Source organism: Aethalodelphis obliquidens, unplaced genomic scaffold, assembly GCF_003676395.1.
Source record: "Aethalodelphis obliquidens isolate GAN/ISIS:26980383/991018 unplaced genomic scaffold, ASM367639v1 scaffold10, whole genome shotgun sequence".
Lineage (NCBI taxonomy): Eukaryota > Metazoa > Chordata > Mammalia > Artiodactyla > Delphinidae > Aethalodelphis > Aethalodelphis obliquidens.
The window spans coordinates 293,345-315,436 of NW_020837954.1; the positions used below are offsets into that span (position 1 = coordinate 293,345).

General features: G+C 42.2%; 1 protein-coding gene and 1 non-coding gene across 3 annotated transcripts in view; both read right to left on the bottom strand.

Moving 5' to 3' along the window:
* The window catches only part of DAD1 (defender against cell death 1), a 55,310-nt gene extending 42,373 nt beyond the window's left edge, over positions 1-12,937 (bottom strand). The window contains exons 1-2 of one of the 2 annotated variants that reach the window (XM_027110762.1): positions 12,625-12,898; positions 3,349-3,519 (exon numbers count right to left, since the gene is read on the bottom strand). In XM_027110762.1, the coding sequence (XP_026966563.1) occupies positions 3,389-3,519; positions 12,625-12,835 (342 nt within the window). In that variant the 5' untranslated portion in view covers positions 12,836-12,898 and the 3' untranslated portion in view covers positions 3,349-3,388. Of the gene's footprint in view, positions 1-3,348; positions 3,520-12,624 lie in introns of both variants that reach the window. The other variant, XM_027110761.1, reaches the window with a different exon arrangement.
* A 5,570-nt stretch (positions 12,938-18,507) lies between these two features.
* On the bottom strand, positions 18,508-18,699 carry LOC113623075 (U2 spliceosomal RNA). The gene has a single exon (XR_003433767.1). It is a non-coding gene; the product is annotated as a U2 spliceosomal RNA (small nuclear RNA).
* Between the last annotated feature and the right edge of the window lie 3,393 nt (positions 18,700-22,092).

Sequence of the window (22,092 nt, forward strand, 5' to 3'; positions counted from 1 at the left end):
ATTTTTAAAGTCTTTACTGAATTTGTTACAATATTGTTTCTGTTTTACGTTTTGGTTCTTTGGCTGCGAGGCATGTGGGATCCTAGCTCCCTGACCAGGGATCGAACCAGCACCCCCTGCAGTGGAAGGCAAAGCCCTAACCACTGGACTGCCAGGGAAGTCCCTGTGGTAACTTTTTAAACACATTTCTTTAACTCTGCAATTGTCAAATACTTTATAATAAGCAAGTTTAAGCAAAAATAGATATTAAAAAAATTTTTTGACATCAGACTGGATTATTAGACTTAAAAGATTTCCAGCAAGGTTCTTTGAACCTCAGTTTCTCATCTGTAAATGGAATTACCAAGCCTATCCTCATAAGGTTGTTTTGAAAATAAAATAAGACTTAAAGCCTGGCCCACGCGAGCACTCACTATCTGTTAACTTCCTTACTTCTCCTGGAATAAATTTCTTTAACTCAGTGCCATTTTCTTTTGATATGCTTTTTCATAGTAGCTGCTGGTTTTAAATGTCACCCCCAAATTCACACCAGAGCAGTAAGCTACAGATGTTTATTCTTTTTATACCCAACTCTCAACATACTTGTCAAATATGGAGAATATTCAATCTGTTTTGTTCTACCTTCTGAGTTGATATAAATATTGAAAACTCACTCGAAAACCATTTTAAAAGTGTTTTAGCACACTGCACATAGAACTAAGTTAGAAGTACAGAAAAAGGGCAAATAAATGTATATTTGAAATTTGAGGGCAGGACAGTACAGTATATGTCAAACTGTGATCATTTCACAAATGATCTCTGTGAAAAAACCCCTGGGGAGTCCCACACAGAAGGATTTCACTACGAATATACTCTCTATAGAATGATTTAACACTGCACTCTGGGATTGGAAGATTGTGCTATACCTTGGGCCCATAATTCCCAGCTGAACAGGTGGCCCTAGATCGTTAATAGGGTCTGCAGTACGCAGTTTCTGCTGAGCTTGCTTTTTTGTCTCTGTTTTTGTCATGATTTTGAAATACGAGCCTCTCTGCTGCAGAGTCCTCCTGCAATCACGACAGCCCTAGGAAATTATTTTTCATGATTTGGTATCTCCCTGATCCTAGAGAACAAACATCCTTGAACTGCTTGCTCTGTCCCCTTGTTAAAGCATACAACGTGACTCATCTAGAAAAAGTAACTAGAAATTTAGAGTAGGGCAATCAGAAGACTTATGACCTTTCCAGCAAGGTTACTATCAGAGCCCAAGGGTTACTCAGGATGTTCGCAGGTCAATGCCGGTGGGTGAATTTTCTAGCTGTACTCAAGAAGCTGTCATTGGTCAGGCGCCCTGTCTGCGGCCTCTGCTCCCAGATGGCACGGAGGACCAGTTCTCCGGACCGCCACAGCACTTTGTTCAGGTCTTTAGTGTGGCTCTAACTGCTGTGTTTACATGCCCTTTTCCCCTTCTAGACTGTTCACTGCTTGAAGGCAGCCACATTTTACTTTTCTTTGTGTTCCCAGGATCAAGGCATTGACTAGCACATGGGGGAACAACTCAAGTCCTGATTGGGTCTCCAAAAAGTTCAACTGTATTAAGATAGTAGAAAGAAGTGGTTCACAACCTCTTTCACCGATATAAACCACCTCTGTCAACTTACCACTGCCAAAAATGAAACCTTACCTGAACTAACAGTACTGTTTTTGAGACAATATCTATGGAAAGGATTTATGTAATACATTAAGTAACTGCTAGAAACTGAAGTAAAGTCCTTGTCACATTATTGCATTCACTTTGTCCATGGTTGCTCTAACTGTTATGTTAGATTTCTGATTAGTACAAAAATGATAGCTTTCCAAGTTGTGATAGAAGGAGGTTGGTCCTGGGATATCCCTCCCCCAAAGAGGGTCAGTGTCCTAAGGTTCTTGTTTCTCTACCCCAGTAATAGCAACATAGGAGAAAGGCAAAGAATAGAGTGCATTCATTCATCAGTGAGCAACACGGGATACTGAAAGAACACTAGGCCAAGAGCACCATTGGACTAAAGCACTACACTGCTTCCACTTAGCTATGTGGCCAGGGAAAGCTACTGGATTGTTCTGGACCTCTGTTTTCTCATATATAAAGTAAGTTTTAAGATAGAGTCAAGGGACTTCCCTGGCGGTCCAGCGGGTAAGACTCCGCACTTCCAAGGCAGGGGACATGGGTTCCATCCTTGGTCAGGGAACTCCCATGCCGTGCAGCACAGCCAAAAGAAAAAAAAAAAAAAAAAAAAAATATATATATATATATATATATATATATACACACACACACACACACACACATACACAGAGAGAGAGAGAGAGAGAGAGAGAGAGAGAGAGAGAGAGAGAGAGAGTCAAGTACTTCTCAGAGCTTTTAGGATTCTGCTTAGGAGGGAAGGATGGAGGGGAGAGCACACCACACAAGGAGAGCCCAAGCAAAGAGGGCTTTTCAACTTCTGTCAATCAGAACAACTCGGCTCCACTGCTGAGATTCTATGAGTTTACTTAAAAAAAAAAAAAAAAAAGAGCTCTATTGCTAAAAAAAGAAAACTGGCAAATGACCACATGGCATCTCATCCTATATGTTAAAGTGTTCTCCCAAGCTAATCCAATTTTCCCAATAATTTTTTTTTTTTTTTTTTTGCGGTACGCAGGCCTCTCACTGCTGTGGCCTCTCCCATTGCGGAGCACAGGCTCCGGACGCGCAGGCTCAGCGGCCATGGCTCACGGGCTCAGCCGCTCCGCAGCATGTGGGATCCTCCCAGACCGGGGCACGAACCCGTGTCCCCTGCATCGGCAGACGGACTCTCAACCACTGCACCACCAGGGAAGCCCTCCCATTAATTTTTAACTTAGCACATATATAAGCAAGCAGCCATCGTCATTCATTCGGCATATGCTGGATGTCTATCAGGTGTAAGCACTATACTAGGTACTATGGGGACAATGGCGCAGCATTTGAACTCATCTGAGATCAAAATCAGAAAAAAAGATTATAGAGCAAATCTAAAAGCAAAACCCACAATTTATGTCTCTTCCAAGATCTCAGAGTTATTTTCATGGAGTTATTGGTGCAGAAATTAATGTATTAGCTACAAGCAAACTCTCATTTTCTGTTATCTTAATGCTTTGCAGAACAGTGAGAAGAGAAGGCAACGACCAAGAGCAGCAGCACTGATGAATCACGAGGATATTAACACATACTTTGCAGACCAACATGGAAAACTCTGCAAACATCTTAACAACAGTATGGGAACTCTGACAACCATGACCAAAACCAGCCCCTCCGATTTCTGTTTCTAAAACCAACACTATGTGACAAGCACTAAGATCATCACTTACATTCTTCCAGTCTCCTACGCCTCAATTAAATGGGAATGATTCAGCCAACGAAGTTCATGACAACAAGGTGCAGGATGGTGCTGGCAAAGAGAAAATCAGCAAAGGCTCGCTCCGGGGAGATGCCTTGGAAATCCGCTTTGTTTTGTGGGTTGATCTGTATTCTCAGACAAACTGTACAAGAAGAAAAACACAAAAGTGATTATCAAGAAGTATGAAACAAGTATGACTAATGCACACACACATACCCTCTGACCCAAAAATTCTGTTCCAGCAGAAATGACACATAAGTCCGTCAAAAGGCACGTACAGGTATGATACCCATGGTGGCCCCCAACTGGAAGCAATCTAATGTCTATCAACAGTAAAATGGGGAGAATTCCCTGGTGGTCCAGTCGTTAGGACTCAGTGCTTTCACTGACAGGGGCCCGGGTTCAATCCCTGGTTGGGGAACTGAGATCCCACAAGCCAAAAAAAAACCCACAACAACAGTAAAATGGGTAAATTATGGCATATGTATACAATAGAATACCATATAGCAATGAAAAAGAACTTCACAACATGGATGAATTCAGCAAATATCACGATGAGCAACACAATCCAGACGCCAAAAAATACATGCTTTATGATTCTACTTATATAAAGCTTAAAATTGGCCACAACCAATCTACAGTAATACAAATCAGGACAGTGGTTTTTTTATCGTTCACAGGAGATGACTTGGAAGGCAGGAAGAGAGGCCTCTAGGGTACTGATAATGTTCTATATCCTAATCTGGTGGCGGCTAAAAGGGTGAATTTAAAAGTTCATCAAGTTGTACACAAATTTTATGCTGTTACTTGTTTAAGGGAACAATACAACTTCTCAGAGTTAGGCTAAAAACCAAAGGCTTACTGAGAAAAAAAGATATTGATATAAAACCAAAAAATCTTTAGAACTCTCTTATCTCCTGAATTAAGTTTATAATTATACCTAGATCAGGATGTAGTTGAGGCAGTAACAAAGGGGCTAGGCTGAATGACCAAAAGTTATAAAATTGTGAATTATTTCCAACAGAATGTGTATATTAGACAGCAGAGGTGCTTATCCATGAGGACCTCACAATTGTAGATAATCTTTGATCTCAAAGTTCTAGAAGCTGCTTGTCTCAAAAAAGGCAAGAGATCTAAGTTACATGACTTTGACAGAGAACTCTCCACTACCACACTCTGTACCCTTGAAGATTCCAACCTGACACCATAGCCACAGTCACCATTTGACATGAAAAGAAAGCTCTAGGAATACACTTTTCCAAAATATCTTTATACCTGTAACAAATGATTACACTACTTAACCCAAATTTGCTTCAGGCTAGCATCCATTCCATCACTAACCAAGAAAAGGCAACAGACTGAGATCTAACCCAAAGGTCAGAGAACTACCAGACTGGGCTTCCCGGGTGGCACAGTGGTTAAGAATCCGCCTGCCAATGCAGGGGACATGGGTTCAAGCCCCGGTCCAGGAAGATCCCACATGCCGTGGAGCAACTAAGCTCGTGCACCACAACTACTGAGCCTGTGCTCTAGAGCCCGCAAGCCACAACTACTGAGCCCGCATGCTACAACTACTGAAGCCCGTGTACCTAAAGCCCGTGCTCTGCAACAAGAGAAGCCACTGCAATGAGAAGCCCGTGCACCACAATGAAGAGTAGCCCCTGCTCACCACAACTAGAGAAAGCCCACACACAACAACGAAAAACCAATGTTGCCAAAAATAAATAAATAAATATTTTAAAAAAGACTACTTCTCCAGAATCCATCGCCATGGCAACAGAGTCTTCATTATGCTTAAACATGCAAACACTGTAGAAAAACCCCGGATCTTTTCAGGCACCTGAACCCTTCAAAATATGAAGGACACTGCTGAAGCAAGGGCGACCAGTTAAAATCCCACTGTGGTGAGTTCACCCATTTGGGAGAGCAATAGCAACATCTATTATATTTTAAATGTCTTTTGAGTAAAGAATTTATCTTAGAGAACAAAGGCATTCTAACAGCATGTTCGTAAAGTTGAAAAAAAAAAAGTGAAAACAGTCCAAATGACATCAAGGGGATTACTTAAGTAAATTACACTACAGACATGCAATAAAATCCCATGCAATTATTCAAAAGAATGAGATTAATTTGCTAGACATTGACAGTAAAGATGTCTAAGATATATTAAGTGAAAAAAAGCCAAAAATATTCCCTTTCAGATTTCTCTTAAACTGCATACACACACACACACAAACTATTTTCTCATTTATTTTAGTTGGAATCTAGGAAAAAATCTGGAGAAAGAGATACCAAACACGATTAACAGGGGCTATTGGGGTGGAAGATGGGAGTAGAGGAGTGCTTCGAGAAATATGAGGGGACAAAAGGAAAGAGAAGCTCCCCATTAAGGTACACAAAGAAATGAATTGATGTGTTATCATTATCATAATCATAGTAACCCAAGTTGCTTCAATGACAACATAAGAATCAGAATCTCACAGAGATGCAAAGGACCCTGAAGGTCCTAAAGACCAACACCCCATCTAATGCACAAAATACCCAAGAGGTGGCGGATATGGGCATGCCAGGGGAGGCTGCATGAATCAGCTGAGAATAGTTCCAAAGTATACTCACCATATCCAGAATCTGGTAAGTAATCCCCAGGTGCAGAATTACAAACCATCCAGAGCCTGTGTTACTGACAGAGGCAGCAAATCCCTCAGATGCAGGGATATGCCGCCTCTATCAGTAACACAGGCTCTGGACGGTTTGTAATTCTCAAAAAAGGCAAAGAACACCTGTTCAAAATGCTCCTCCACAAAAGATCCTTCAGTCCTTCCTGAGCACTTCCGAAGATGGAAATGTACTACCTCCTAAGGCAGCTTGCTCCATTTTAGCAGTTCTAATTTATCTCCTTAAATAGTCACTTAGTCAGCAAAATATTTACTGAGCATCTACTATGCGCCATGCACTGTCCCAGGTGCTAGGACTATGGCACAGAACAAGACAGACAAGAGTCTGGCTCCCAGGGAACTTACACTCTAATGGAGAGAAACATAATAAATGAGAAAACAACTAAACAAGGAAATATGAGGTAGTGATATGCGCTATGAAGCAAAGCAAGGTAATAAAAGAGTGACTGGGAAGCTATTTCTTATTTGGTGGTCACAGAAGGCTTCTCTAAGAAGGTGCTATTTAAGACCAAAATTTGAAAGACAGGAGCCAACCATGCAAAGGTCTAGGGGCAGAGCATTCCAGATAGCAAGAACAATCTTGGTCGGACTGACCAGAATGTAGGGATCAAGGGCAAGAGGGAGATAAGGGCCAAATCAGTGGGGCTTTGTAAGCTTCAGTAAAGAGTCTGGATGTAGTTGTAAGTACAATGGAGCAATATTTCAAAGTTTTGAGCAGATGAGTAAAATAATCTGATCTAAAATTTTTAAGGATGGTAGAACTGCAATGCGGAGAATGGTCTGCAAAGTTCAAGAAGCCGAAGAGTCATGCAGGAGCCAAAGAGCTCAGGTAATGGTAGTCAAAAGGGACGGAAGTCAAGAGATACAGGCTGTATTTTGGGGAAGACAGGGCTTGCTGATGTAATGGATGTGGGAGATAAGAGAAATCAAGGAATCAAGAAAACCTTCTAGGGAATTCCCTGCTAGCCCAGTGGTTAGGACTCTGAGCTTTCACTGCCGAGGGCCCGGGTTCCATTCAATCCCTGGTCGGGGAACTAGGATCCCATGGGCCGAGCAGCCAAAAAAAAAAAAAAAACCTTCTAAATGTGTGGTTTCAACAACTTAACCAAAGTTGACACCATGTATTGACCAGCGAAGAGGCAAATGGCTAGGCCGGAAGGTTCAATCTGGAGTTGTGTGTTACACATCAAGTGAAGATGTCAAGTAGGCAACTGGACTTACTAATTTGGAATTCAGGGAATAGGTCAAAACTGAAAACATAAATGTGGTAGTTGTAGTTATATAGACATTATTTAAATTTACCTATGGGAAAGAAATACAGAGAAGAGGTCTAGAACCATGCCCTCAGACCAAAAAGCACCTAGCACAAACCATAGGAAGGAAAAACCAATGAGGTGAGAAGGAACAAGCAGGAGAGTGTAGCGTTGCAAAAGCTTTGAGAAGAAAGTACTTCACTCACTCAGAAGGAAGCAGCCAACTATGTTAAGTGCTAAATGTTGCTGAGCATTCAGGCAAGGTGAGGTACATGGCCATTAGATCTGGCAAGATGGCAAGAGCAGTTTCACTGTAGTGGTGGGGACAGACCACCAAGAGTAGGTTAAGGAATGAATGGACAGTGAGAAAGCAGAAACAGCAACTAGACAACTATTCTTTCAAGCAATTCTGTGATGATGGAGCAGAAAGGCATGGAATAGTAGCTGAAGGGGTATCTAAAGTCAAATTAATTTTTTTAATTGGATGATATTAGAGCATGTATGTATGATGGGAATGATCCACTAGAGAGAAATTAATGATGCAGAATGGAGGGATAATTACAGAAGCCGAGTCCCTGAGTGAGCAAGAGAAGGCTGGATCCTCTGCACAAGTGAAGAAGCTGACCTCTGATAGGAAAGGGATATATCATCCACCATTATAGGAAATAAGTCAAAGAGTAGGGGGTCCATGTGTAGGTGGGTTGCTATGATTCCTTGGTAGGAAGGATTTCTTTTTTAGCAAAAAATAAATAAATAAAGTAAGATCATCAACTGAGAATAAAGGAAAAGAGAAAATATAGATGAAAGTGAAGAGAGAAAATATGAAGCATATTTTGGAAAAGCAAACATATCAGGGAAGTATTATAGGACCACTGGGCAGGGTTGAGTGCCTACTTGTGTTCCTATTCTCACCAATACTTCTCCATCACAGCACTATATCCAGGTTTACTCGTCAGCATCTCCCACTAGATTATAAACTCTATGGGAGTAGAGATCATGTCTGCGTGTTCCACAGTACCCTGGCAGGGAACCTGGCACATGATAGCTCAATATTCCTTAACTTATTACAGGCATGCTCACAATTTAACATACAGTGTTAAGCACTGAGGATGCAGAGACGAAAAGAGCACTACACCACTACAGTGTAGTGAAATAGGAATACAGGAGAAAGATCTAAATCTGAAGAGCCAGGGAAGGGTTCAAACGGAAGCAGCACTTGAGCTGAGATGGCTGAGAAGTGAAGGAATTTTCTGGGCAGTCAAACAAAGGTAAAATAGCTTAAGACATCTCGGCATGTTCAGGGAATAAGAAGTAACTCAATAATGCTGGAATATAAAGTACAGAGGAGGTGGAGACGAGATGAAGCTGGAGATGTGGCTGGGACCGGATTATCAAAGACCCTCTATGCCATTAAATTTTTTTTAAATTTCTCTTTGGGTACAGACAAATTTTATGTGGGGAGTAGCACAATCAGATTTGCAAGTCAAATAAAGCCTGCAAACATAGTGGAAGATGGACTGGAGGGAGAGAGATGAGAGTGTGGGAGATCAATAAGGAAGATTACAGTAGTCCAGATAAGAGATATTGAGAGCCTGAGTGACAAAGGATGAAGAGGTAGCAATGGATATGAAAGAGGTTTAGAAACAGAACTGTCAGGCATAAGGCTGGCAAACTTCCAATCTCCTGGATAAGTTATGGGCCCAGAAATCTAATAGATAATTTCCAAAGAAATGCTGGACCCCAGTCCACACAGCCCAAGATCTCCCGTGAGATAGAAAACACTCTGAATTAGGCCTCCTTGCCTTTTCAGATTCAAACTGTTTTTGGATCTGTAAACTAGGGGGAACAAAACTACTTTCTTTAATCCGTAAATATTTCATATAGATTAGAAAACAGAATAGACCAAAGTTGTGAAATGACTTAAAAACTGATTTCAAGATCAAAGACTTATTTTAAGGACAGTCTTATTGTTTTCCACTCATCCCTCCAAAATAGCACTTTAAATGAGCAAAAAGAGGGATTTCAGTTAGGTAAAAAAGGAAACTAGAAGGGCTGCCAACACTGACACACTACTCTGAAAAAGGGACAGATGTCCTCCTCTAGAGAGATCTAACCACAAGATAAACAGTCAGCTGCTGAGAATGTTTAAAATCTGTCTGAAAGAAGAAAAATATTTTATCTTTGAAGTCCTTTCAAAGCCTACTATACTTTAAACTGTTGATCCAAAAAAAGAAGAAAAAGGTTTCTCAATGGCAATTTTCTACCTCTGTCTCCTTGAAACTATGGTTAAGGTTCCTGGTCATGAGGAACAGAAAAAAACAGACCATTTTCATCAGGCCCAAATAACACCAGGCTTTTTAAAAAATGTGATAGTATCCTATATCGGTTTAAAATGTACTAATCAATTTCCAAAGAACATATGCTACATAACACATGCAGAAGGAATAGAAGAGAACAGACTGCCAAAAAAGAAATTAAGGGAACCAGGCTAAAGAACTTCTCCCTCCAATTCATCCTACACATTAACACCAATTTTAAGTCACTCCTTTACTTAAATCTAAAACTTTTTTAATCCGGGGCTTCCCTGGTGGCACAGTGGTTGAGAATCTGCCTGCCAATGCAGGGGACACGGGTTTGAGCCTTGGTCTGGGAAGTTCCCACATGCCACGGAGCAACTAGCCCCGTGAGCCACAATTACTGAGCCTGCGCGTCTGGAGCCTGTGCTCTGCAACAAGAGAGGCCACAACAGTGAAAGGCCTGAGCACCGCCATGAGTGGCCCCCACTTGCCACAACTAGAGAAAGCCCTCGCACAGAAATGAAGACCCAACACAGCCATAAATAAATAATTTTTTAAAAAAAAAAACTTTTTTTAATCCTTAGATGCATTCCTATTACAGGATAAAACTCCTTGGCCTGGCACTCAAAGCTCTAGCATCCAGCACTACCTAATCCTTCAAGGTAATCGCCTACAATTCCCTTTCTCAGCCAAACTGGCCTCCTCCGTTCTCTTCCAATAGGAAACACAACTCAGGGAAGTTAGAAACCTCAGCACTATAAATAAGTACAAGCCTTCCCTTCCCAACAACCAGAACAAAGGATAAACTCCAAATTTAAAATTTCCCATTAAAACCAGTATCCAGGGCTTCCCTGGTGGCACAGTGGTTAAGAATCCACCTGCCAATGCAGGGGACACAGGTTCAAGCCCTGGTCCGGGAAGATCCCACATGCCATGGAGCAACTAGGCCCACGTGCCACAACTACCGAGAGAGAGCCTGTGTGCCACAACTACTAACACCCACATACCTAGAGCCCATGCTCCGCAACAAGAGAAGCCATCCCAATGAGAAGCCCACACACCGCAACAAAGACCCAACGCAGCCAAAAATTTTTTTAAAAAACAGTATCCAGTTGAGGATCTGAGCTAACAAATGGCAGCAGTGGCATTAGTAAGGTCAAGTCTGTCAAAAGAAATGCAAACGATACCCTTCCTCAGCAACTCTGAATTGTCTTGAATCCCTTCTTTTCCTGAAGCAACTTTCATTTCCCTGGCCCAGTTACCAATTATCCAACACCTACGGACATCAGAATCCCCCAAAAGGACCTCAGTATTAAACTGCCCTTTCACTAGGCATTCTCTTCAATGACAGGCCATCAACTTCTCATTGAGGAGGAGAGTAGGGGGTCTGCCAATTCAACTTTAGCCACAACAGCCTCAAAAAAAAAGACTTGGCACTGGAAAAATTATCTGCTCAAAAAATCTTCTGACTTTTATCACACCAATAATCTGCAACTCCAGTCCACATCCACTCTTCTGCAAACCACTCTTCCACGTAGCCCTTGAGAAGTCATTCTTAACCCTAGAAGCTTATGAAGCCAGGGTGACTTCAGCACAAAGAAGGCTTTTTTTTTTTTAAATCACCTTTTAGGCCCCACCCTATTCCTACTCTTTCCAGACCTGGAAAACAAAATCAGACATTCTCAAGATTCCTTCTCCTGGGACTTCCCTGGTGGTCCCGTGGTTAAGATGCTGTGCTTCCAATGCAGGAGGAGTGGGTTCAATCCCTGGTCGGGGAACTAAGATCCCACATGCCACGTGGTGGCCAAAGAAATAATAAATAAATAAATAAAATTAAAAGATTCCTTCTCCTGTCTGGCTAATAAAATTCTTAGTCATGAACAGTATTTTAGGGAAGGAAGGAGGAGTCTAGAGCAAAGAGGGTAGTATATCTGATGATGGTAACATATAAACTCCTGTAGACCAGGATGCTGCTACAGAGAACCAGGTCTTGGTCATCTAAGCCAAAATTCAAAGATGTACAGGCTAACTCTGCAACTCCAGGCCAGGCTTACTGAACTAGTCCTTAAGTCCTTAGACTTATCTTAACTTGAGAAACAGAGTATAAGGTAGAGTATCTCTGGCATGAGTCTGAACTAGCAATTTGAATGTGTAATAAGCATTCTATAGGTTTCTAACTTTAAGCTGTAATTAAGACTCCACTGTAAATGAAGTCTCCAGACGCTGTATTTTGTCTATGCCCCAATTACACTGTAAACTCGTTGAGGACAAGAAACATATACCAGGTGTATCCCCAAAGCTTTTACCATACCTTGTATGAGATTCAAAATACAATTTACAATGTGACTGTTGATGATCACACGTGGAAAAAAAAAAAAGGAATTTTGGCATGTTTTCCAAGTCATGAAGCAGGTGATACCATGACTGGAAAAGTTCATGTGGTAGCCACCTATAAAATGTACTGGCCAACACTCCCTGGGCCAAGCCTGGACTCAGTATTCAGTGAATCCCTGTTGAGCAAGAAAGGTCAGATTTTGGCAAAAATATATGGGGACAGTCGGCTCTCATTAAATATAGCAGTCTACAAGGTATCAAATTTCCTGGGAATCAGAATAATAGAGCTAAAATAGACCTATGTGAGTGAAAACTGAGTTCAGGATAGTGAAAAGACAGCTTCAGAGTTGGCTTTTCCATTTTACAAGTTTACCAACTTCAAAGTTGTGTTAAAGCTAAGTGAAAGTTGGGAGTTTTCCATGGACCAATATGAAGTGAAGTGGATCACCAGATTGAACAGCAACATGAAGGTGTTTCCAGATTTAATCCCAGCTCCTCGGCGGCTCTTTGGTATTAGGCACGACAACCTGAATGTACCTCAATTTCCCCATTCACAAAAAGGGCAATGCAGGTTCCTCTCTCAACTTCACGAGGCGGTGGTCTCATATAGAGACGAGTACTGTGGGAATAAAAGCACGCATCAAAGTAACACATTATAACTAATATCACTTATAGAATCATTCATTACCCGCTAGGATAAAACTCCCCACACAGGAGATGAAGCCCGAGAGGAAAGAGTTGAAGGGGAAGGTCCCCACGAGGAGACAATAACCGAATTGCAGCGCCCCGGTCAGCAGTATATACAGGAGGTACGCGTCCAACAACTTCAGACGCTGAGGAGTGGAGCTCAAGTACTCTTCTAAGAACCGCGAGATGACCGACAACACCGACGCCGACATGACTACACGCTCGATATTCCGGCCGGCGTACCCCAAACTCCTAGCGGAACCGACGACCACACCGGATGTAGTGTCGGCGCATGCGCAACGCTTGGAGCCCAGCTCCGCCCTCCCCAATTTGCTACGTTGCGCAGGCGTATAGGCCGGCCAAGGCACGAAACAAGTAATGCGCAGACGCAGAATATATCTACAGAATGAGAACTACAGCCAGAGAAAGCTAATGCGCCTGCGCAACGGATCTCTCCGTGAGCTGGAGACGTGTATCTTTTTGTGCTATTTCCGCCGTCATGTTGGTGACGCCCACAGTTGCTCCAGCAACAAGATTGTGTGGGAGGGAAAGGGGAAGAGGTTTTTCAGCGGACAGCGGTTCTCTTTGGTCCACCAGCGTCCTCAAAGATGAACTATTTGGATCTGCTTTAAGGCAATGTCTGGCTTTTCGCGGTTCAGTACCCGCTCGGTCCTAATTCTGTTGAGGGCGCTAACTGCAGATGCCTGTCCCAGATCATTAGAGCAAGTCAAGTTGCCCCGCAGTGAGAACCACGGCGGCCGGTCACTGAGCAGGCATCAGTTTAGACTTGGTTATTGGAGGAGGGAAGTACGGAGCGGGGTTGGGGAGCTCGACCTCTACCCGGGCCTGAACTCGATTTGCGATCTGGTCCTTGGGGACGCTTACGAGTAAGCGCAGTGGAACCTAAGCCCGCAGGGGTTCATTCATTCAGCAGACAATTATCGGGTGCCTCCTCGGGCCCACGTTTTGCCAAATTATAGTTCGTTATGCTAGAGCGTAGGTATCCTCAGGGGAATCTGATATAGTCGTAAAAGAGCTGGTGATGGGCAGGGGCGGGGAGAAACTCCATTAAAGTGCATAGAGTATATGATCAAGTTTAGCAGCCTCCTACTCCCAAGCTGTCATCTTGAACCCGTCGTACTATCCCAGGATGTCAGCGCTAAAAGACCTGCAAGAGCATTGCCTGGTGCCTGGTTCAAGCCCTACCCTCTCCAATTTATTTTGCAGAGGAAACTAAAGGTTTGAGGTTTTGTATTTTAACAAGTGGGATTAACTATTTATACTTAGCATTTTAACTTTTTTGAAAAATAAGATCCACCTTAGTTTCTGGCTTTTGCTGCCCTTTTAATTTAACATGAATCTGACCTTCCAGACTTAGTTCATCTCACTCTCAGCTGCAGGTGGTACATAAACCAGGTTCTTTTTCAGCTTATTAATAATTTTGAACTATCCTAGGTACTGAAGCAAAATTCCTAAAACAGCAAGTAAATGACAACCTTCCTTCATTTTCACTTCTTATTTGTGTTTAAACTGGAACCAAATCAGCATCAACAAATGTACTGATTATCAGTCATGAGCAAAACCTTGCTTAGTTCTAGAAAGAAGAGAAATAATCCATGTCCTCAGAAAGATTTACAATCTCTTTAAAAAGATATATTCATATTCACACCCACGGAGATTTGCACTGTTATGAGAACTTAAGTTCAGTCTAAGCTCTTTTATGTTGCTGAGGGGAAAAAAAAAATGTGGATAACCAGACCAGTTCCTATTTCAATATAATAAGGCAAGAAGCATCAGTTTCTCTGACAAGTTGAACCTTTCTCCCTGTCTCATCAGTAAGTAGGAGGGTAGCTTCCTCACCAGTATTCAACTTCAAACTTTAAAGGCTAGGCTGATGCTTTTTAATCATTTAGGAGTGGATTCCTCAGGGAAATCAGCCAGGCTCCTTCCAATAGTCTCTTCCGTATGTTTTGTCTGCCTTTCATCCATGTCAACTATTATCATAACATCTCCACAGGAACTCCCAAAGGGGGAAAGCAGAAGAGATGAAAAATTCACTTACTGAATGTATCCTTTTCTGAGATCTGCAAAGTCAAACACGAATATAATGACCTAAAGCTTTCTGGACTACTTAAAACAGCAAGAAGAGGTCTTCTGTGTTCAGTTTATGATTCTATAATCATTGAAACATTTTTTTGACTGATTTCTCAGTGGGAAATTGCTAACATAATGTTGGTTTCAATATTTTAAATCAGCACTTTCACATATGTAAAAAGTCATGTCCTGAGTAGTGGACATGCTCAAGAGTCAGATAATCCTGGGTTTCTGCTGTTTGCTAGTTATCTAATCCAGGACAAGTTAGTTAGTCTGACAGCCTCATTTTCCTTTTCTTTAAAATGGAAATAAGAATACCTGGCTTGTTGGGACTTAAGTAGAAATGGGCAACGTGAGAGCTGTGAGTTTCAGTTTTACTTGGGGACTTACTGAGAACTATAGCTCAGTAGACAGTGTCCACGTAGCTCTGAGGAACTGCTCTGAAGAGGTCGGGGGAGGTGATTTGGGATAAGTGCATATATGTGATTTTGGAATAAGTGCAATCAAGCACACATCTTGGTAGAGGGCTACTGCTAGTCATGAGGCACAAATATCTTAGTTAATGATTTTAGTGCTTTTCTAAGTATGGGAAAATGCAAGAAATTGTGTTGCAGGAAAATGGGGCACGAGAAGATGGTCACATCCCAGGTCTTGGGAGAGTCCCTGGGATGGGCCACCAAGTGAGGGTCCTTGGCTTCCTGCAGGAAAGAATTCAAGAGCTAGCTGAAATAGAGTGAAAGCAGATTTATTCAGGGAGTTACACACTCCACAGACAGAATGTGGGTCATCTCAGGAGAGAGGCCCCAGAGTATGAGGTCGTTAGTTTTTATGGGCTGGGTAATTTCATAATCTAACAAGTGGGAGGATTATTCCAGCTATTTGGGGGAAGGGGCAGAAATTTCCAGGAACTGGGCCACTGCCTACTTTTTGGCCTTTTTTGGCCAGCCTCAGAACTGTCATGGTGCTGGTGGGTGTGTCATTTAGCACGTACATGTATTACAGTGAGCTTATAATGAGGCTCAAGGTCTACTGGAATTCGAATCTCCTCCCATCTTGGGCCTAGTTGATTCTAACCAGTATTTGTCCTATCCTCTACGGCTGTGTCGTTCTTTATTTTTGGGGGGGCCAGGCCACATGGCTTGTGGGATCTTAGTTGCCTGACCAAGGATTGAACCCGGGCCCCTTCAGTGAAAGCGTCAAGTCTTAAGCACTGGACCACCAGGAAATTCCCCTGTGTGTCATTCTTTTAAAGGTTGTGTCCTGCCCCCGTCCCTCCTGTCTCAATTGGGTTCATAAAATTTTCTCCTGAAAATATCTATCTGAAGACCTGTTCTGCCAGTTTTCCCAAAGCATAGAGTGACCTCTGCCCTGAACTCCTTTCAGTGTGTACTGAAGACCAGCAACCACAGTGGCTGATGACTCAATCCTTTTAGAGTTGGATGGTGAGAGTGACCTTCTTTAGTTGGCAGGTTGTGGGGATTAAATGAGATAATGTTAACATTAAGCATTTAACATAGCACTTGACACAGAGTAAATGTTCAGGATATATTTGCTCTTATCAACTATCAATAACCCTGGTAATTAACTATGTCTGCTTCCCTATTTTTCTGAATAATTAGAAGCTGGGAAAGCACAGAGCCCCAATATTTTGGGCATACAAAATATTGGGTACTGGAGGGACTTCAACCCAGATGGCTCTCAGAGGGCAAATCAAATTTATAAGTTGAAGCTGCAGTCAGAGTAGACCTTAGATGTTTTGTTACTAAAACACTGAGAAGAAAAACTGTTTCCCTCTAATCAGGTTCATTGGCCCTATAATTTAGACTGACAAAAAACAGATTAATAAGAGAAAAACAAATAATTTTCCTAACATATGCATCGCACATACACAGTGGAGCACTCAGTTACAAGTAACTCAAAAGGGTGGTTAGAACTTGGGCTTATATAATGTTAACAAGCAAGATTCAACTCAATAAAATTTAAAGATTTTATTGGCTTTATTCAACAGTTCATGAGTTGGGCAGCATCCAACCAGCACATAGAAAGGCACTCTGAGGAGCTATCTAAAGAGACTTTTATAGGCAGAAGGGAGAGGGAACAATTAGATTATACTAGACAAAAAAGCAGTTTGGTTACGGCAAGGTCACTTTCCTTTAGCGGATGGCAGGGGTCTATTAGGCAGATTACCTAACTAGTACTGATCAGGCAATCCCTGATTGACTGGTTTAAGATTCCATTTCTGGGAGAGCTGAAATTGTAATTAAGTTAGCATAAGTGACTCCATTTTGAGCCTGTTGTCTTGTTTTTAACAATAGCATCTTAACAAAAAGAGCAATAAATTTTTAGAGAAGTAACAAGACAGAGAAAAAGAACTTTGAGTTTCTAGGGCAGCAAATTGTGAGAAAGTAAATATGTGAAGCATTAATGAAAAATAAGGGCTAATTAGTGACGTTTGTTATGTAGATTTCTCTGGTGCCCTCTCTGGGCTGGTAAGGAACTAGAGTTCTGTCCTTCCTGGTAGAGAGAGGAGGGGAGACATCTTTCTGTCCTGCTTTTAGGTAAATAGGAGGAGGGCAGAGAGCCATCCTTGTATCTGCTTCTTCCCAGTTGCCTTCAGCTCAAAATAATCCTTATGCTAAGGTGGCATATTTTGGGGTGGCATATTCTGCTACCCTTCAACACTCAGCATCATAAAACAATGGGAAAGTAGAAGGGCAAGAAAGGTCCCCTTATAAACAAAGGCCATGATTTTACAATGTATCTCTCTACAGTAAGAAATGACATTCTTTATCAAAAGAAAGACAACTCCTCCAAAGAAGAGGACTCTCTAAAGAAAATCTCTGCATGAGAGTCTGTTTTCCAATTCTTTTCCCTTGTATTTTCACTTTCTCCTTCAGATCCCTCCTTTTGCTTCTCTCTGCTATTGCATGTAACAGCTCCATCTTTTAAACTTTGGCCCTAGTGTGGCCCAAACCCCCTTTCCTTGTATGATAGTGTGATATAACCAGAAATATACATTTGTTCTTCATCTCGGTTCCTGACACAGAACTCCTTAAACCCTCATTATTTCCTAAGTGGTAAGAGCAATAGGAACATCTTTTGTTATAATACTTGTTTTTGTCCCCAGTTTCAGAAATAGCTCCAGAGCAATAAAGGTAGAAGGAATGTCTTTTGTTATTCGTAACAAACTCCTTTCAACCACACTGGAGTTTATGTTAATGAAGTGACTTCTGGGAAGTCCCTAAGGATGGGGGCTAGATGCCAGGGGAATGATTATCACATGATTCCAAGGTTGGAACTTTCAGTTCCTCCTCAAGGTCGAGGAAGGGGAGAGGGGCTGGAGATTGAATTCAATCACGAATGGCCAATTATATAATCAATCATGCCTATGTAATGAAGCCTCCATTAAAAAAACGCTAACCAAAAAGGGTTCCAAGAACTTATAAGTTGCTGATCACATCCAGATGCAGGGAGGGTCACACATCCCAAGAGGGAATGGAAGCTCTTTGCCTCTTCCCCAGTATCTCAACTTATGCATCTCTTCTTTAGGGCTGTTTCTTTTCTTTTCTTTTCTGTATTTATTTTTGGCTGCACTGGGTCTTCATTGCTGCGCACACGCTTTCTCTAGTTGCAGCAAGCAGGGCTACTCTTCGTTGCGGTGCGTGGGCTTCTCATTGCAGTGGCAGCACAGGGATCGAACCTGCACCCCTGTATTGGAAGGCGGATTCTTACCCACTGGACCACCAGGGAAGTCTGGTTATTGCTTTTTAAACTTCAGTTATTATCCCCAGAGGAGTGCACCAGTCCTGGAGGTACTGCAATACCAGATCAATGCGTGAAGTGGATGGAGCAAGCTCCTACTCCAACTCCCTGCTCCAAAAAATCTGTTTAATATGTTGTTCTCAGAAAGAGAACGTATCAGATATTAAACTGGTAAGAACAGATACTACACTTGATCTTAGCCAAAAGGCCGAGAAGCGATGGAACTTTAATTTTTATTAATTCAAATCTAAGTAGGCACATGTGGCTAGTAGCTGTCATATTGGAGAGAGCAACTTTAGAGCTATTGTACTCAGTTCCTTTGTTTACTCTAAGGGTCACACCATATTCATAGTTCATTCAAAAGGCGATGACACCCATTTGAAACCAAAGAATGATCTATCCCTGCCAGACCTGAACTGTCAGGTCATCAGTTCCACCTACTTCTGGACTATTTAATATGATTTACAGGCACAGGAAGGATGTGTGGTGCTCCAAGGACAATGGTGCTTCAAGGACAAAGGACGACCCTGCCTGAAAAAGTTTCGAGGTGACACCCCCTACTGGACTCTTAATCAATCGCCCTCCCCACCATGTTGCGATGGTTACAAAATTCCTGAGCCCACCTGTTCCAAATAAGGAACGGCATCTTCCCTGTCTCACTCCCACCCTATAGAAGGAAGGTATATGTGCCTCAACCATCAGTAAACAAAATTTTCACCTCGGACCATTCCTTTGTTTTCTGGCTATAAAAACTGATCAATAGCACGTGTTCAGGCTCGACTCTCCCAGACTACCAGGAAGTCGGCCCGCTGTTCTGGCAGCGACCCTTTCCTCTAATAAATTCTATCTTCTTTACATTCTACCTGTGACTGGAAATTCTTTTCCAACCCGCGTTCAGACCACGACAAGAGGGTTTGTTAAAATTAGTTTCCATCCATAAAGACCATATTAATACTTTAATCACACATAAAATCATATGTAAAATTGTTACCGAGTCCCAGCTCGCTCTGCTTGCTGCACGAAAGGCCAATAAATCGGAGAGAGGTGTTGAGGCAAGGGATACAATACGACTTTATTCGGAAAGCCGGCAGACTGAGAAAATGGCAGACTAGTGTGTCCGAAAAACCATCTTATGGGGTTTGGATGCCAGTTCCTTTTATAGAACAGAGAGGGGGAGGAGATGAAGAAGTAAAGTAAAAAGACCATAAGATTTGCAATGTCCCCTGGAATGGCCAGCCTTGGGGAGGGGTTGTGTTAATTTCTTCTTTCTTGCAGCCACCCACAGGTCAGGATGTTTCCCTGAAAAAAGGCACTTTGGTTCAGGCAGAGAGGCAGGGTTCCCTGAGGCAGGCCATTGTGTATAGACAGTATCCTTTTAGTGAACAAAAGCAACAGTAATCAAAGGTTAAAGTAGAAGAAACAGATCCAACATGTAGTCAGATTTGGCTCTTCCCTGTTACAAAATCACATATGTTGGAGGTACAAGATACACCTGCACATAATGTATCTTACCTTGAAGTTAAGGAGAAATAAGAACCTTACATTTCTCCTCAGAGGCCTGCCTAGAGCAGGCCTAAGAGTCTTCTCCACTCTATAATTCTAACAGATCCAGCCTAATCCTGAGATATCCCAGCTCTGGGGATGAAACCAAGCAGAACCCTGCAGGACCCTGCCTGGTACAAAAGCCCCTCTGTGTCCCCTGTTTCTTATTTGTAGAAAAAGGCTTTGGTCTCCTAGGCCTTCCCTGAGTGCCAAAGAGCAGACTCGAGCAGTTACTAATTAGGGAGGTGAAGGAACACAGAAACAAAGGCAGAGCAGTCAAGAAACAATTGTTCAATGATAAACCAGCCCAAGTTCCTCCTCAAAGGATATGCATAATGATCTGACATATATCTTTGAGTTGTTCTGCAGAAACTAACATCCCCACCCAGCTGGAGGATGGTGGCTCTATGCTGAGCACGAGCACATAGACCCCAGACTGGTTGGAACCAAAAGGTTGATGATTAAAATTCCTGAAACACCACCCTGTTACCTCACCACCAACCAATCAGAAGAAAGTCATGCCCCTTGCAATCCTAACTTCAAATGTAACATTTAAGAATATATATATATGTATGTATAACTGAATCACTTTGCTGTACAGCAGAAATTAACACAGCACTGTAAATCAACTATACTTCAATAAAAAAACTTCGATTAAAAATTTTTTAATAAATAAATAATTTTTTAAAAAAAGAAAAAATCCTTTCCTGAAAGCCATCGGGGATTTCGGGTCTTTTGAGCACAAGCCACCTGTACTCCTGGCCGGGCCCTGCAATAACTACTATACTTTCCTTCACCACAACCCAGTGTCAGTAAATTAGCTTTGCTGTGTGGTGGTGAGCAGACACAAGTTCAGTTCAGTAACAGGGACGCCTTAAGGGATCTATTAACTTTGGTTATAAAAGGCATTTTCCGTATGTTCAAGTTTCCTACTTCTCTCCAACCTCTACTGTAGAGCTGGGTTGGCACACAGAAACAAAGTACAAATGCTTCTGTGCACTGCCACAAGAGATGAGGTCTAGAGACATCTAATACCAGTTCCAGCCAGGTCATCCTTGCCCCCAAAAGTTCTACATCTTACAGGTTTTCAGAAAAGTGGGAGATTTTGTTGCCCTGTCTCAGAGTGATGTAGCCTGGAATTTCCGATATGGTATAGCTTCCAAAAGCCCTTGACACTGATGATCAGAGAAAAATGCACAAACCAGAAGTTGAGAGTTAAGTTTTATTTGGGGACCTTACTGAGGACTGTAGCCTGGGAGACAGGCTCTCAGATAGCTCTGAGGAACTGCTCCGAAGAGGAGCCAGGATATACAGTTTTTGCTTAAAACAAAAACAAAAACGTAGTCGAACATGGAAATATTACTGCTTATCACAAAAAACAGACAATCTCAACTTAATTTTAATGCTTTACTATGTATGGGGAAGATGCAAACATCTGGGGCTCACTGAAATTATTCCTTAGTTATGCATCTTAACTCTCTAGGGCCAGTATCCAGAGCACAGAATGTTTCCTGTTTCTCTCCATCCTGACTTCCCCTCAGGGCGCACCATGGGGTGGGAGTGTGCAGGGGGAGACCTCACTGGCTGATGGCTTGATGGCGGGCAACATTCTTTGTTTACTGGAATGACAGGCAACATTCCCGTTCCATAACACTTAGCACATTGTTTTTTAGGTACTTGTTTATACATATACCTCCTCACTAGACTTTTCATCCATTTCTTTCTCCAGTAAGGACTGACTGTGTACTCTGTGCCACATTCTGTCCTAGGGGCTGGCAGCAAAGCTGAGAAGAAGACAAGGTCCTCCAGGAAACTTGGGCTCTAGTGGAGGGAAAATGATAATAAATGAGTCCACAAATATGCACGATAATTTATCGTGCATATAAATAGAGTAATGTGATAGAGTGACTGGGCATCTCTTTTAGACCCTGTTGTCACAGCAAAGTCCTCAGAAGAGGGGAGGTTTGAACTGAGCTCCCAAAACAAAGTTGCCAACTCTGCAAAGGGACAAATAGCCTAGGGTGGCAAAAGATAGAAAGCCTACGTTTACCACTAGAGCAGCCTGTTTCTT